At 32.8% G+C, this 19098-nt stretch overlaps 1 protein-coding gene across 1 annotated transcript in view; it reads left to right on the top strand.

Annotated features, from left to right (window-relative positions):
* LOC115877863 (6-phosphofructo-2-kinase/fructose-2,6-bisphosphatase-like) overlaps positions 1-19098 on the top strand; it is a 91497-nt gene that overhangs the window by 7514 nt on the left and 64885 nt on the right. Inside the window, exon 2 of the mRNA XM_030894205.1 lies at positions 17993-18142. Coding sequence (XP_030750065.1) covers positions 17993-18142 — 150 coding nt within the window. The remainder of the gene's footprint in view (positions 1-17992; positions 18143-19098) is intronic.

Genomic DNA, 19098 nt, shown 5'->3' on the forward strand with positions numbered 1-19098 from the left:
ATTTGGTACATGAGGTATCTTTTTAATGGAGTATAAATAGTAAGCAAATAATCTCATGATAGGAAAATTTCAGCCAACTTCTAAACAAGCAAGATCCCTTTTACTGTTGTTTATTATTTATACCCAACCCAATCCAATTCTGTGGAGTGATAAAGTTTTTCTTTGACTTTGTTTTGCAAGTTTAGCCTTGATGACACTGTCCGATTGACTAGCACTTTCAGCACTGCCCAAAAGCGGATCAAACGGACTCAAACACAACTAGTTTTGTTTACAAAAACAGAAACATGTTTTCAGTTTAGACATCAAACTTCAAACTCGAATTACACAAACGGACTGAAACAGCGTCTTTTATATTTGTAAATATTTTCTGTACTACTAGACTGAAACAGTTGCAGGGATAAGCAGCGATACTGTTGAGGGTTGGAACCTTTGGTGTTATAGCATAATATAACACTAATTCACCACAATACACCAAAACACTTTACTTTTGCACTGGACGCGCGTTTCGCTATCCATATTAGCATCATGAGCAGATGATTAAAACTGAATGAGTTTTATTTTGCTGAACAGTCACTGTGCCTTCATGTTTTGACGATTTATATTATGTGCTCTATGGATATTTGATAGTACAAATTATTGGGTGTAGAAATGCAAACGATGAAGAGTGCAAAATATTGGAAGAGTTTATTTTTAAAACGACGATTAGATTATGGAATTGGTAAAATCATGACCATCTTAATCAATGTCTTGATAACAAAATAGAGAACTAAGATCATCTTTTCATAATTTTATTAGAATGCACAGTAACGGATGTTGCCATTACATTATAACATAAGTTAGTTTATCTACCATCTGAGATCCACCAAATTAAAATAATAAATGTATTTAAGACAAAAATTAAAAATCTGCTAATAAATTTAGAGCCAACAGAATATTTCAGTATACAAGATTAATGTGGATTTGTCTATTTGTGACGTGGTTTGGCTTATTTATTGCTATTATTATTAACGATTTTGAAAAAGAATATATGAATTTTGAAAAAGAATATAAGCTTATTTTCCAAGGGCAAAACACTCACATCTCGGTTTGTTGGCTCGTCTCTAATACAGGTGTTGTTCTTAACTGTTATTGAGGTGGTATCGCTTGAGCATTAAATTTGGACTTTTTAAGATCCAGAACGTATATCTAGTAACTTATATTTCAGTATGTACATGGAGCCAGCAAGACTTTATCTTGATCACGATTAGAAGATCATCATTATGTATCTCATAAGCAGAGCTTTGCATTTTTGATTTCATGGTATTTCGTTTCCATTCTAACAGCACAAATAAAATATAAATTGAAGATATTTTTGGTGCCAAATCATAGTTCAAAGTTTTCCGACACATAGCCATTCTCTCTTTTTTTATTTAAAAAGGACTTTGAGATGATGACGAGTTGTTTTGGGCTAAAATTATTTTATTATTTGATTACTAAAAATCGACGCCCAGAAAAGTTGCGTAAATAACAGGACTATAGTGGGCACACAAAAAAGTGTGTTTTTAGGGTTTCGTACCCAAAGGGTAAAAACGGGAACCCTATTACTAAGACTTCGCTGTCCGTCCGTCCGTCCGTCTGTCACAAAGGTCTATCTTATGAACCGTTATAGCTAGACAGTTGAAATTTTCACAGATAATGTATCTATGTTGCCGCTATAAGAACAATTCTAAAAACAGAATTAAATAAATGTTTATAAATAAAAAAGTACTTTCACTAAACGTTATCTTTTAAGTAAGAATTTTACATAAAGCGTAAAGCTGATGATGACGTAATGACTTTACGCTGCTATGCCGTTGGAGCCGTAGTAAGGCAGGTTCGAATCCTAGCCAAGGAGACTTTTTTTTAATCATTTTTTTTTTAATTTTTACATATTTTTACATATTTATTTTCACTTTTTACATATTTATTATTGATTAATACAATTTTTAGTAATATGTTCCTTCATTTTTTTTTAAATTACTTATACGCGCATTCAAAATTTCAGCTTAATCGGAAAAAAAGTTTATAATAATATAGTATCTAATGTTGTATAGATAATGAATGGTACGGAACCCTTCTTGCGCGAGTCCGACTCGCACTTGACCAATTTTTTTAACTTATGCACACAAACTACCATCATCGTTTTGCGTAGTACGTTGTCTACTGGCTAAACCATATTGAAGACTCTGTTTTCAATGTCTCGTTATCTACCCATAATGTAAAATCATATGTTCTGTTCTGTTTGGTGTAAGGGACCCGATTAAATTCCTTGTGCATCCTTTATGTAGGACGATATCTTTGATGGGTCTTACCTGCCTCTCGTTTAACTGGCAGGTAAAAGATTATGTCTAGAAAGTGCTAAGACCGTGCTAAGATGGAAGACCATTTACAGAACTGTCGGCAGTTCTCCAGACGGTCATCAATTTTAACATAGACAGGTAAAACGTAAGATAAAACGTTATATAGAAACTATATCTATTAATTGCATTATTTTAAATAATAGAATTTTAAATATTTGTGCCAGTTTTCAGTGAAATCTCACCAAAACTATAAATATCTAAACTAGTATAACAGTAGATTCCCTTATTCAAAACATACAGTCTATCCAACCAGACAATATATGACCGTGACAGTTACCATTGTTATTGCCATTTTTGGGATGTCAACTGTCTAAATCTCTTGACAGAGAGATTTTACCTACTTTATAGCATTACCATACAATAGAAAAAAAATAATTTGGGGAATGACAATCGATGATAATTTTGGCCAGGTCAAGCCCTAGACATCATTTACCCTTCTTTATTTTTGTATGGCGCTTACTGCAGTTGGCCTTAAGAGTCGATTTCACCTAGTCCGAAAAAGTAGTAAAATAAGCGTTCGGCATTTAACAATGTATGTAAAACTGGCTAGCTATTTGGACACAAATGAAGAAGGCAATTAAAGAGAAAGGATTTTACTATATCCGTATTGTAGCACCTTTTTAGACAACTTCTTTATTTTTAAGATTTTGATGGTCAAACATCAACAAAATATTCCTTATGTTTGGGCTAAATTTTCTCGAAAATAAAGACATACTTTAAAATTCCGTTAAAATACGGAAATAGATTGAAGTTTTGTGATTACAGTGATATATAATTTATATGGTTTGGTAACAAATTGCTCGTTATTTTATGGCAAATTCTGAAGCTCTGCAAACCTTAATCAAGCCTTAATCAAAGCACGTGTGTTTGGAATTTTGGGTGTGGCTTAACTTTAGTTAATATATATATGGGCTTAGGCTCAGCCTTAGGCATATTTCTGAAATATAATGTGTAATCCCTTCAACCGCACACCCGCTTTACCCGACCCCAGAGAACGACCCGAACAGTAATGTAATAGACTATTTAAGAAGTAATTTAATTTTATATTAAAAAATAATTCTTTGGAAATTGATTTATGTGTCTGGTATCGTTCTATCTCTCTTTAATCTTTCCATAATTAGTGTTCATTTTTGACATTGATCAAGTCAATTTTTAGTAAATGACGTCTAGTGATTGACCTCGCCAGTTGTCATTCCCCAGCCGTCTTTAACTGCTTAATTATTTTTCGATCATACGGTATATTAAACAAAATTGATAACGCCCTCAGAACGATATGCAAGTGGATCAATACCTTTAATATATATAAAATGCTGTTATATGGGTAATTAAATTTCTTATCACTTTAATCATTATAAGCCAATATTTAGCACACGCTGAATGTATATGTATTGTTAAACTACTTAGCAATATTTACTTTATGTATCGACTTTGACGCAAACGAAACTTTCCATTCCGCTAATTACTAATTTCTTTTAATAATTGATTATCCATCATGTGTGCCCAGTTTTTGTTTATAAACTTAATATACACACGCTTTTAGAATATAGATTTAAAGTTTTTGAAATTGGATTGCTTATATTCGTATGATAAACAATTAAATAGGAAGAAAATGTTAGAAAGTGTCATAAATAAACGTAGCAATTAAATTATTGTTTTTAAATTAGCTATATTCACTACCTTGAATGTGGATCTTCCTAAATATTATTATCATCAAAATATTGAAGGAGTTTTCAATAAGAATAATAAGAATTTTAGAATGAATACCCGATATCAAACCATAGACGGCGCATTTTTTTATTTAAGTAGGTACCAAGACCTAGATAGTAAATGAGACACTCTAATGTTTTTATCATTTACATGTACCTACACCCAAGAATATTTTTTTTAGATTTGCAATAAAAGCCCTTTTTTATTTGAATATTATAATAGTGTACTATAAACTAAATCATTGAATAAATTCTAATAATTCTATTGAAAATATTGTAGAAAGTCAATAAATAAAGATCGGTACACTTATCAATACGAAGGTCAAAATAAACTACCCACCCGTTTTTTCTGCCTCTTTCTTGCATAGACTTTGACCTGTTTTATCGTAGTTTTTGTCGCCATCCGGGTTCTACTACTTCTTCTAACCACTCAATCATGTTTTCTGCTCTCTATACCTGAGGCCCATTGGCCTAACTACAGGGGTAGTTCCGCCAATAACGATAACCCCCATTCGCATTCATAGACGTAGCTAGGTTTTGGCTTAGGGTGGAGCAACAAAGTTGCCAAAGATCAGTATGAAAATCTGCTTTAAAATAGACTTTACTCAACAAAGCAGTAATTTTATTTTAATAGTAATCTGCGAAGAGCATTATAAAACAAGGTAAGACACTATAAATTAAAGATAAAGAAGGACAAATAATATCAACCGAGGAGGATGTTTTGAATAGATGGAAAGAATATTTTGAAGAATTATTAAATGAGAGTGAAGATAAGCAAGACAAGCAGGAAGATCATGAAATAAATATGGGACATCAAAATAAAGATGCACCCCCACCGAATTATGAAAATGTACAAAGAATTATCCACAATTTAAAGAATAAAAGCCCTGGAAACAATCACTTTCAACAAGAAATAATCTGCCCTATACATTAGAAGGGAGATAAGAGTGAGTCATAAATGTAGCTTATGTACTGGCATCATATGTAAAAGAAATATTAGCGGATGAGGTAGATGAGAATGGATCTAGGAAAAGAAGAAGCACTGTTGACCAAATATTTACCCTTAGAGAAATACAAGCGGAGAGTTAACGAATACGGAAAACAGACAGTGCTCATATTTATCGACTTTCAGCAGGCATATGACAAACCTAAAAGGGTCGAGGTGTTTAGAGCTTTAACAGAATTAGGGGTTAACAAGAAATTGACCAAGATGATAAAATTGACACTTCCAGAGACAGTAAACGAAGTCAAAATAAACAAGAAAACAACGGAAAAATGTATAATCAGGGACGGATTAAGACAGGGGGATCCACTATCTCTAGTATTGTAGAGCAGATATCTGTGGCCAAAAGGCTAGAAGAACAGACGCAAAAAGTAGGCTTAGTGTTTTGAGAAGAAAACTAAGTTTATGGAGTGGTCAGATAGGGATTTTGGGAAGGCAAGATATCTACAAATAAATTCTGAGAGAGGGAAACAAGTTGACAAGTTTGAGGGAGTAAATACATTCACATATCTAGAAACTGTATTTATAAGGAAACAAAATGTAAGAAATCATGAGACTTTTAGGCTTTTAGAGCTATTATATAAATCTGCGATGGCTCTGGTTAAATCTTGACAAACATTTGAATTTCAAATTTATTTTTTTTGTATAGGTATTGCACTAATTTGCTGTTCTTCTACAAAGCTCTTGCTATTATTATAAATGTATGGCAGCCATAATCACATTAGCAGCGGTACACGTCGGAAATCATCAGCAGATAATTAAAACTGATGTCTGTATTTATTTATGTACGCCATTGATTGTAAAACATAAGAAAGGTTGCAAAAAGTAAAAAGTTCATTTACCTAACTCTTTCTTAAGGACCTTGACAACAAAGGAACAAATATTGCACTCTGCCGCTCACACTAGATGCAAATGAGTTTGTTTACGTCTCTTTTATGTGTATATGTATTTTGAATTATGTAAAGTGTGTTTCTTCTTTGGGTATAGTTAATAATATTCTTTATGCCGTTCTGTTGGCAAATTTCTTTTATGTGTTATTTTTAGCAGTACTGGTTTTAAACCGGAATTGACGTTGCATGCAGTGGTCTAATTTTAAACTTTACCTACATAATATACTTCTGTTATTGAAGAAGTTACTTGATAAATTCTCCCGAAACTTTTAAAACGTTTTAGTTTGTTTTACTTTTTGAGGGCTTGATTATTTTTCTCTATTTATTATTTATTATCTCTCTAGATTCACTAGACTGGCAATTTTCAAGCGTTGCTTCTCATACATTGTCATGATTTTTAACGCATTACCTCTTGTACGATAATATTATAGATAAATTACCTCTTGTAGAATGTATAATGTTTAGGAGGGGAGTTAATCACCGCGACCTTATAGATACATATGTTGTGTGTTTTCCTTACTTGAGTTATAGTGGGTTATAAGTTATAACCCATTTATATATAAGTTATAACCTATTATAACTCAAGAAAGGGGAACACAACAGATCTGTAAGGTCGTGGTGATTAACCCCCCTCCTAAACATTCTACAATGATGAGTTATAACTTATAACTAACTCATCATACAGTAGGAGTTAGGGCTTTAACAAAAGCCAGTATCTGAGACGACTTCACAGAGGCCAGCTTTCCATCCTCGACATCAGTCGTACCAAAGTTTATGGCACGAACGGTAGTCGTTTCCCCATTTTCCACATAGATCCAGAATCTGCATTTTTTTCCAGATCCAGAATCTGCATGTTTCTCAGCTGCAATCTACTGCAGATCAGTTCGTTGAGGAGATATAGTGTCTTGTTAGAAACCCTGTTACAATCCATAGATTGTTCTTACTTAAATCAAGGAAAATGTTTGATTTTTCTCGGTCGTAAGTTCTGAGGAACTTTTTCGAGTGTCTTCGAGGATTCCCATTCCAGGTTACGGATGGAGTCCTCCAGGTTCTTCTGTTCCGCTTTATGTCATCTATATGTATGTATTAGACATATTCGACAAAAATACAATGATAAATGATAGCGAGCAATCACAAAATCAAAATACTACTTAGGTTTACGTACTAGAAAAACTCTTAATGCTACTAGAAATTCTTTGAATGAACTTGCCATAATGGTATACACATTATTTACTACTTAGGTAATTTTAATTTTATTTGAATATTTTTATCAGAAGAATAATTCATTACGAAAAAGGGATTCTGTAGAAAAATAATGAAAAAATAATTTAGAATAAGTGGTAACATTAAGATTATATATTATAATCAATGGTTTTGATAGACTGTATATCTAAAACAATAACTATACAACTTTTTGTCCATTAAATTTTTAGAAGTTCCTTGTAGATCATTAGAAATGCATTGGCATATCGAATCATTTACCTATTTTTAGATTTGATAAAGTGATATTAATGAGATGGGAAAACCAATTCCAAATCCAATCCAAGTAAATGATAACATGTGCTAGTATTAATATATTTTTATGTGGCAAATTTGACCTGGTAAATAGTTGAATGTAGAAGAATGTAGAATGTTTAGGAGGGGAGTTAGTCACCGCGACCTTAAAGGTCTATTGTGTGTTCCCCTTTCTTGAGTTATAACGAGTTATAACTCATCATACAGTCTCAAGGCTTTAACAAAAGCCAGTATCTGAGACGGCTTCACAGAGGCTAGCTCTCCATCCTTGACATCAGCCGTACCAAAGTTCATGGCACGAATGGTCGTCGTCTCGGCGCATTCAGTGATGAGGTGTTCAGGTGTTTCCCCATATTTCCCACAGAATCTGCATTCGCCGTTGTTTCTCAGCTTCAGCCTACTGAGGTGTTCGTTGAGGAGACAGTGTCCTGTTAGAAACCCCGTGACAACCCGAAGATTGTTTTTACTTAAATCAAGGAAAACCTTTGATTTTTCTCGGTCGTAGGTTCTGAGGAACTTTTTCGAGTGTCTTAGACCGTTGGAGGACACCCATTCCAAGTTACGGTTGGAGTCTTCCAGATTCTTCAGTTCCGCTTTCAGTTGGTTTCCGCTTGGAAAACAGAACGGTTCTGGTCCAGTTAGTGGAGTGTTCGCTCCTTTACTAGCTAGATCATTTGCTTTTCATTGCCTTCTATCCCTTGGTGAGCAGGCACCCAGAGTAGGTGGACTTTATTTTCTTTGCCCAACTTGTTGAGCTTCTCTAGGCATTCTTCGACCAACCTCGAATTGATGGTTACTGAGTTGATCGCGTTTAGTGCTGCATGACTATCGGATAGGATGGCAATTTCCTATTTTCAATAGTTCCTATCTAAGATAAATTGTACACATCTTTCGATAGCGTAAATTTCTGCCTGAAGGATACTGGAGTAGGTGTCCATTGGTTCGGAGTATTTGGTTTTTGGCCCAAATACTCCTATCCCTGTCCCTGCTTTGGTTTTGGAAGCATGAGTATACCACGTTATGGTATGGTCTTTTATATGCTGAGTAAGTGTTTCTTCCTTCCCAATCCTTTTTATTACTCAATACTACAGTGAGGTGTTTCTCAAAGTTGTAAATTCTTGGTATGTCATCCACTGGGAGTTGGAGAAGTGGAATTTTCTTTTTGAGGGTGTTCCAAGCCTCTGACCTAAAAATTCTCCCAGTACTGTTTCCGTCAATGACCATTCTAATCATTGTCGCATTGGTATAACTACCGACGACAATGTGCAGTGGTGTTAGGTCTAAAATGACCTCCATTGCTGCTGTTGGATGGTAAATAGTTATGGTAATGTGTGATTATATACCACTTATATTATTCCCGAGGAAAGCTATACACAGAACATTTATAATGTATATGTTACGGTTAAGGTCCGATGTCCGGTTAATGTCGACATTACCCGGTTAATCTCGCACAACAAAACAACCAAAAACCTAACCAAACCCAAACATTACCCTTTTAATGTCGACATTAATCGGACATCGGACTTTAACCGTAACATATATATTAAATACTAAAGCTAAACTATATTATGACTGTTTCTGATTGATTACAACACAATGTGTTAAAGCAACGCTCTCAAATCATTGTCAAGTATCAATCTCTCTCACATTTTTACTTTATTCCTTTGATACTGATTGAAATACCTAAGTAGTAGTACCATCATCATCAACATTTCCAGATATGATGTAGCCTCTCTTACACATTAGATGATCTCTTCGGAATTGGGTTCATTGTTATCTATTGTTGGCTATGCGGGTCCAAGTTATCCTTCTTACTTCCTAATATCATGGTCTCATCTTAGGTTTGGTCTTCTTCTAGGCCTCTTAATTTCTCATTGGTACAATGCTGTGATTTTTGTATTCCATCTGTTGTTTGACCTTCTTGCCAGGTGTCCTGACCATATTGCCACTTGAGAGATGTGATTCTGTGGATGACATCTATTACCTGAATCTTTCGTCGTATCCTCTGTATTTCTTACGGTGTTTCTTTGCTATTTCCAGAATATTGTATTTCATCGAGCATTGAAGTTTCTTATAATGTCGGTTTTAAGTGTCCAGGTTTCTTACGCATCGGTCATTCGCACATTCATCGAATGTTTTCTTCTTTAGGTTAAGTGGCATTCTAGATCTGAATATGATTGAGTTTCTTCCATATGTACTCCATGTCAACTTAATTCTTTTGTTGATTTCTTGTAGTATAGATCCATCCCATTTCTGGTAGTATAGTATAGATGTATTAGTTCTCCTAAATATATACATATATTCTTCTATTACTTCCAATGCTGTGTGTTATTTACTAGAGTGTTTTTTTTTTCTCTCTACCAGTTGAGACCTATTTTATCGCATATTAACTAAGTAGTTTATTTTATAACAATTTATTTACTGTTATAAATTAAATTTGAATTGTACCAGTAGTTTGTTGGCTTTTACGTTAACATTTTATCAAAGATTAAGAGAGAAAAGTGCAATACACTTGTGCAGTCATTGAGGATCTTTACTAAAAATACATCGAAACAGAATAATAAGATAAGAAAATTCTAGGAATGATAATATATTGTTTTTTTTCTCGATTCAATAACAATTCGGTTAATCTACTTATTGATAATTTGGCAATCTGGAATTTTCAAAAATCAAAAACACTTTGATTTAAGCCAGGCAATAGTTTCGTCAGAGTATTTCAAGTATTAATGTCTGAATTTCAAAATTTCTGTATGAAAACGCGTATCTATAATTAAACTACTAAGAAACATGTCTAAAGAGTGGTATTTTTTTCTATACATTTTGAGAGATCAACGTGCAATAAATGTTATGGCCATAAATATATTTTTGGATTGGTGAATTTTGCGTTTTAAAAAGACAGAATACTAAATATTAGTTAGAAGATTAATTTTACTTATACATATATAAAACAATACGCTGAAAAACCAGCGTCAGAGATGGCTTTGAAAAATAAAAATTGCTGTTATTTTATATAAAAAAATATATACGGAGTGTTATCGATCGTCATTCCCCAGCCAAGTGGAAGCCATTGTTTATTTGATCATCCGGTATTTTTTACATGGTTAAATTGTCTGGCGAAATACTACATGAAGGAAAAACGTATTAAAAATGATAAATTTGGTAGTACTTTTAATATTAATAGTTAATCTACACTTAAGTTATATATAGAATTATATAAAAACGTATTGAAATTAAAATCAGTTGAGTGTTTTGTTTCAGCCACTTTTCGTTGATTGATAAGAATTTTATGATAATGGAATATAATAATATCAAATTTAATGTTTGAAGTATTATTTCCGTTGCATTTAAATCGTAAAAACTATTTACAGGGAGGAATACAATTAGTGAAATAAATCAGAAATCAGTAGTTGTAATTTTTTTCGATATTTTCTATTTTAATCTGAGTAAACTTTCAGTATTCAAGGTGTTTATCTCTGGGATGATACTATACTTATTTTAAACTGTTTGTCTCGTTTCGAAATTCTGCAGAAAAATCGTTCAATAACCTTCACGGTAACAAATCAAGAAGGTCAGTAGTTCTAAGATTCACTACTAGAGTGATGAAGTAATGAACTTGTAGAGTGATATTTTTCCGGATTGTGAACGTCATCGGGTTCATATACTTATTACAGTTGATATATAAACATTTTATTAAACAGTATCTCTAATTGAAAGTCCCAAAAATTCCAAAATCCCAGAATTTGGACGACAAAAGTCTGAAAAGAAGAAATTTCATTCTTTGACTATTCGAGTTCATATAACTAAAAATTGTTAATATCCGGAAAATATAATATTTTAGTTATTTTACTCGAGCAATATGACACGCAGAGATCTACAATATCTGCAATAATTATAGTTTTAGTTTTTTTTTATTTAGTTCATTTCAAATTTCAAAATAAAGAAAAATTGGTCTAGTTGCACAAGATCTTCCTGGTTTAAACGTTTATAGGATACGGATTAATACGTCAAGTACAATCCTGATTGGAATCGATGACGTCAATGGGTTTTTAATAGACAAAATATTTGATAATATCCAGTGAAGGACACAGTACATTAACGAGAAAGAAGAATTATAAAAATTTAATTAAATATTTCTAACCTTGTAATGTAATAAATAAAAAAATGATTAGTATATTTCTAAATTGATTGATTATTAAATAATTTTCACTGACATTCTGCAAATAACATTTTTTTTATTTAGAAGAAAAATAGTACCTATCTATGAGGATATTTATTTCCATATTACATTAGTTATTATATAAATATTTCTCATGGATTAGTTACTACTTTTTTAGGATAGATTCTGGAACAAGTATTAGTCTCTGGACATTTACGTATAAGTATTCTAAAAAATCTGATGTTCACATTACAAATAGCTTAGGCAAATACCGAAAAAATCACTTTACAGGAACTATGTAAAACTAGACATAATTTAAAATAACTGAAGAAATTAAAAGCTGATGACAATAAAGAAACCGTCATATTTTGAGATAGATATTTACTGATGTCGATGAAAGTCACAAAATATATCAATTCCTTGTAATTGGCTTAAACGATAAGCCCAAAATATTTAATAATCTAAGTTGACACCAATAAATTATTTGACCTTAATAAAGCACTTTGAGGTAGGTATTTAATGTTTTTATTGCTCTGAATGATTTGTCATACAGAAAAAAATATAAGGAAAATTTAATCATACTATAGCACTATAGATAATAGATTATAGATTCACTATTATTAGATGAATTTATGTATAATAATTTGATAGCATTCTTTTTGTTTTATGGTAATTTTTTTTTCGTAAAATTACATATTGTTTTACGTTATACAGGGTGAGTCTTAAATAAGTGCAAATATTTTCAGGACTGGTAGATCTCGATAAAAGAAACATATTTTCTCTTTCCCGTTTTTCAAATAAGTCCAAAATAACCGATATATTTTAGTTTGAAAATTAGAAAAAAAGACTTTTCGCTCAAACTTTGAAAATCATTAGATAATTTGTTTCTTGTAAATTTAATCTACTATCTGTTGCAGTATTATAAAGATATTATGTTTTTTAACTAAAAATTTAAATAAAATCCAAAAAAGTCAAAATTTAAAAAAAAAATCGCGAAAAAACCTCATAGACATTTTTCTGGGGTCGAAATATACTACCCCTAAAAATATTTGCACTTATTTAAGACTCAACATGTATTTATAATTGATGATGAATTAATCTAAGTAGTCTATTCTACATACAGTTCTATAAATTGATTATAGACCAGTCGCCAAGTATTAAAAAATAGCTTATAGCGGGAGCAAATCCGGACAAGCTAGAGTAAATTTTATTTTGTTTAGTTTAGTGTAAGGAACCACGTATTAAATTTGCACCACCCCCACAGCCCGGATTTGGCCGCCATCTTGGAAAAAGTGGCTAAAATTCGGTTTATTTTTCATTATTTGTCAATAACTCTATTTCTATCAACTTTAGTCCAAAAAATGTAGACAGAAATTAAAGAAGAGGAAAAACTCTATAAAAAACGTTCTTTGTACTTTTTCCGTGCGACGACCCGTTTCCAAGTTATCTCCTTTTAAACACGCTAAATATATTATAAGCAGTTATTATTTCCTCTATTCTAGGCAGTTTTTGTCTTTCCGAGAACCTTACTCTTTTTATTTCTCCACGCATTTAGTGGCTGCGGCACCACATCCGCATTATACAGACAAGGAAAAATGTAATTCGTTAAAGTTTTACAGCAAGAAAAATAATTATTACAGACAGCTGCACAAACTTTCAAAGACCCAAACGCCCAGAAGATACAGAAAAAGCTGGAGGAACGATTGCTTCTTCATCTATATGGGTCCAAAAAATGAGACTCATTAGATAAGTACAGATACCAGTGTTTCGTAAAAGCTATTACCAAAAGCTTACCAATCCTAGCACCATCCTAGCACTTACCAATCCTAGCACCTACCAAAGACGCAGCTCGCTTGCACTCCTTCCGTAGGTACAGTCAGATACAGCTATGGTATGGGAATGAAAAATCACCTCTATATTGGGGATGGGAAAATTCAAAGAATGTGTTGATGCCCATTGCTGCTTCCCAAGATGCAGCTCCCCAAGAATTATTAAATATGATTTCATGTAAATGTGCCAAAGGTTGTAATACATCTTGTAGTTGCCGCAAAGCAGGTTTGCGTTGCTCGGTGATGTGTGCACTTTGTCAGGGCAAATCATGTTCGAATACTTTGGGAGTGGCAAAATTAGGCAAAGATGAGTACGTGAACAATTTTCCTCTCGACAAAGATCAACGAAAAGAATATTCTGCACCTTATGAACCAGATCCGGAATATGATACAGATGTGGAAGATATTCAGGAAGATTATATTGAACAGCCAGTAACATCAAAAAAACGAAGGAACTCTGATGAACCTTCCACCTCAAAAGAAACCTAAGTTGACGACATGTGGATTAGGCCTATTGGAAATGGGAAGCCCTAAAAAAAAACGCGCCGGGTACTTTACCTCAAGGCAGCTCCCTGAGAGATAAGGCGGTTAAATTTGATTTTCCACCAGTCGCGCAACAATAAAAATGTAGTCCGTTATTGCGGTCATAATGCAAATTACGTTCTTCCATTATGACCGCGACAGCAGGCTACTGCCAACCAGTAGCAAACAAGTTTTTAGGCTTTATGTCTCGGGGGTGCGGCTCAAGGTGGTGTGGAAACAAGTACAGTTAACCCCGGATATATTAAACACGTACATTATATCAAACTTAAATTTTGTTTTCGCAAAATTCGATACTTTAGGTAGTCGCATGAAAAAAACCCATACGTTTTTTATAGAGTTTTTTCTCTTCTTTAATTTTGGTCTCTACATATTTTGCACTAAAGTTGATAGAAATCGAGTTATTGACAAATAATGAAAAATAAACCGAATTTTAGCCAATTTTTCCAAGATGGCGGCCAAATCCGGGCTTTACGGGGAGTGCAAATTTAATACGTGCTTCTCAACACCAAACTAAACAAAATAAAACTTATTCCAGCTTGTCCGGATTTGCTCCCGCCATCGATGCACTTGCCGACTGGCCTATTATTCTCATAGAAATTTCCAGTTGGAGGTAAAATATTTTGATTAATAGCATTGGTAATTATTCCTTTAATAACCATTGTTCTATTATCAATAACTAAAAATCGTCATCAGATTATAATGAAAGACATTGTTCATTTGTATTATTATTATGGAGACAAGTCATAAACATGTTAACAAAACGTGAACTTATGATAATCAATTTTACTGTAGTGGCGAAATACTGTTTATTCTCTATTGGATTGGCATGGGTATCTACGGCTATGGCTATGGGTATATTAGGTGATTCAAAAGTTGATGGAAGGTGATTAAAGTAAATTTATTTTTTGTCATACGCTCCCAAAAACAGCTATTTTACGGACTCATTTCAGTCCGTAAAATGTTTCTTTTTCGGCCTAGGCCGTAAAGGTCGTCATGGCAACCTTTATGGACTAAAATGTCTAAATTCGTTATTTGGTTGTTTTATTTTGTCATTCGAAATTTGTCACAAAATCACATAAAATTATACATATATTTATAATTAAATTATTAAATACTAACAATATCAAAAGCTAAGTTATTTGTTTAAAGTAAGTACCTAGGTACCTATTTAAAAGAGGCTTTTAAATTAAAATATTCTTAAATTACAGTCACAAACAAGACATAATCATGTGGTACATTTTTTGGCCTAAGACAAGCATATTTTCTATACAACTCAACTGGATTGACAACGTTCCCTTCGTTCACCACCGGAAACACTCTTTTGATATTAGTTTTGTATCCGCAAGGGTAACTAAAAGGCAGCTGTTGTCTTTTTCTATGATGTCTTGCACTCGTAGAGAGTACAATTCTTCTCTTCTACATGCTCCACAAAGGCCAATGACAAGAGCTACCTAAAAATCAAATACAATGGAATAAGAAACCATCTATATATTTTAAAATCATTATCGCAAACTTACCTTAGTAAGTAAATAAGTTTCATCACTAGCCGTGGCCAAAAAATCACCGATCTCTTTTATGGACAAAACCTTAGACTTTTTAGGCTCGTAACCAACCGAATTCCTCTTCAAAAAAGCAATAAGTTTTGGAAATTTGTCAATATAAATATCTTCTTTAACACTTAACACTGCTCTCAGCATGGAATATTTCGACCAAATTGACGATGGTTTGAATGTTTGTGACTGTAATTTAAGAATATTTTAATTTAAAAGCCTCTTTTAAATAGGTACCTAGGTACTTACTTTTTCGTGGAAATAATTTAGCAATACATCTTCATTTACAACGAATACGCCATTTTTGTCTTTCCATTCATTAAAAACATCATATTCTTTCTGGTAAATGGCACGAGACTTCACAGGAAGTAAATCCAACACGATTTCTTTGGCCTTATTAGCAATATGTTCGGGATTTTGGAACATTTTAAAATTGTTGATGAATTTGTGTGATTTTGTGACAAATTTCGAATGACATGTCAAAATGCGATGAAATAAACAAACTCGTTACTAAGATATGAATTTATAAGCCAACTTTTTCAAACATTATAATTTCAAATATGGAAAATTTGCAAATATGCGTTCTAAAAAACTGTAAAAAGCGTATGACAAAAAATAGTGTATGTAACACGTACCTAAATTATGTTTTTTAGGACTCATCTACTATTTCGGACTCGGCTAACGCCTCGTCCGCAAACAGTAATGATTCGTCCTAAAAAACATCATTTTAGGTACTAGTTACATAAATAGCTATTACAATATGTTATAATACTCAATGTAACTTCAAAAAATGTTTTCCATAATTTATGTGCGGCATATTGGTAACAAATTTAATAAGGGTAAGTTATCTTAATTCCAATAGATCGTCTATAAAGTATAATTTATTTTTTGTAAATATTTGGTCTAATAACATAGAGAACTCTAGACGCATTGTAAAATAAATTTAGTACTAGCTTTGTCACCTGAAGAAGCTGATAACACCAATTTAAGTTTTTCATAAATCTATGTTTATATCCTAATTTTCTACTTTTTTGATGATTATTTTTAGCTACACCAACATCATAAAGCTATAAATTATATTAATCCGTCAAGTGAAAACATTGTGAAATTAATTAAAACGTTATCACTAATTCTCTAATTTTTATTGCTAATAGATTATATATAGCTTCATGATGCCAAATGACATTCCCGCTTCCTGCAAGTGGTTGTTAATGGCCACTATCTGCTTCAATGGCGCAGGTTCAGCACGTGTTAAGACCTGCCACGAAATAAGACGCCCCACGGGAAGCGGGAAGCCGGTGCATTATGGACGTACCTTTACGTAAAAAGTCCTAGCTTTTTATGCCATCTGTTAAAATTACTCTATCCATTAGGATATAGAAAATGATCAATTAGGACTACCCTCTACCCTCATGGACAGTACCCTTTCAGAACTGTTGTTTTTTTTACACTATCGCCCTTGGCTTTGCTAGTAAAATATTTGTAAGAATACCAAATTTCAAGGAAAATGATTAACCAATGTTCTTAAGAATAAACAAAATACATATTATTTATATTTACCTTTTTGAGAGCTGTACAGTACGTCTGTCCGTTCTGTAGCTACGGGGTATCCGTGAGAGGGGAAACGATATTCTCTCGATGTTTTTCGTAAAAAAATAGACGACGCGTTCCATCAATAAAAATTCAACAAATTTGCAAGTAGCCAATAAAATGAGTGGGCGGAGCGATTTGCGGTGACGCACTCGTCAAATCGACGTATAAAATATATTGCTGTTTATTTAAATATTTTTTGTCCGCATTCCTTTCATAGACACAGATCCAGCAGATGTACTGTAACTTCCCTGGAAAGCATCTTAGAGCATATGCTTGTAGTAACTTTTTGTTTTATTTTTATCTGCAGAATCACTCACTGAAGTTTATTACACTATTTTTTTGACACCCTGTATATCTATTCTAATCCCTTTTTGTGAAATTTATTCTTTTCTATTACATTTAAAAAATATTGTTTTTTTTTCTCCGAATATTATAATCCTTATTTATTTTAATATAATTAACGGATATAGAATTTTTTTCTTAATATGATTTTTTAAACTATTATTCCTTCAGTAAGTCTGAGTAAGTACTCAAAACAATGAAGTCGTTGAAATTCTCATTTCCTTAAATTTAAAATAAATAAATATAAATAAATATTTAATCACTGCATAAGCACTCTTTGCATATTCTTAAGATAACAGATGATATCAATATTATCTCTGTGACAGATCGTCGACGCGTCCACCCTGTACGTTACAAGTATTCTCACAAAACAATTTTATTATTAGCACCGACAATTTAACAACAATGTTTATAACATTACGATTCCCAGCGGTCGATTTCAGTCGTACTCAAACATTCGAAATGAGCGGTCGTTTTATCGTTGCAGGTGCCCAATCGGCCACAGCTCCTCGTAGGGGCTTCCCCAACCAGTTCAACCCTCTACTGGTGGCCATGGTAGGCCTACCGGGTAGAGGAAAATCGCTTCTTGCCAAGAGACTAACCAGATACTTGAATTATACAGGAGACACTTGTGCAGGTATGTACCTATTTAGTTTAAGGATAATTTCTAATGGGTTTTACACTTGACAACTGAATTGACAAGTTAGTTCTATTTGTTATTAATTATTTTTAATCGTTAAAGACAGGGCATATACCGTATGATCGAAAAAAACCGGCATCCAGTTGACTTGGAAATGAACATCGATGATATTCCGCAGATAATTTATATATAAAATGACAGCGATCTCCATTTCATAGTCATTGTTGACGCCGTTTTTTTTCGAGTCAATATGACTACACAATATGTGTAGTTAAAACAACTTTTTTGTCAGATTTGTTGTACTTTTGTTTTAACTTCTTTGAATTGCTGAGTTTGTTGACCTTTCAATGTGTATTTTATGTTATTTTTTTAAATTTTTTTCATTAAACCGTAGAAAGTGATTTAAAAATACCGTATGATCGAAAAAAAAGCGCCAAAGACGGCTTGCGAATGAGGCTTGTGTGACGAGGTCAATCTCTGGACGATATTTACAAAAAATTGACATAAACCTTGTTGAAAATTAACTCTAATTATAGAGAAATTAAAAAAGGATAGACCGTTCCCAGATCCATAAATGCATTCCTAAATTTTAAGCTACACCATTTAAAAACAATTTTTACTCAATAGAAAAATAAATTACAACTTTCTGAAGGCCAATCGTGAGCACTATTAAAAAATAAAGAAGCGTACGGACCAAAGTAAATGACGTCTAGGGCTTGACCTCGCCAAAATTATCCTCAATTGTAATTTCTCAGCCGTCCTTGACGCCGTTTTTTTCGATCGCATGATACGTACTTGTGCAGAATATTATAGTTTCAGAATAAAACATTAAAAAATACTATACACGTGTAGGAAACTAATCACTTAATTGTTTAGAGTTAACTAATTAAGTTTCTGATAATCTTCAATTTTCTGATTTATTACTACTTATCAAAGATAATTAAGATACAATT

The sequence above is a fragment of the Sitophilus oryzae genome, unplaced genomic scaffold (genome assembly GCF_002938485.1).
Source record: "Sitophilus oryzae breed Bouriz unplaced genomic scaffold, Soryzae_2.0 scaffold_1499_pilon_pilon, whole genome shotgun sequence".
Classification (NCBI taxonomy): Eukaryota; Metazoa; Arthropoda; class Insecta; order Coleoptera; family Curculionidae; genus Sitophilus; species Sitophilus oryzae.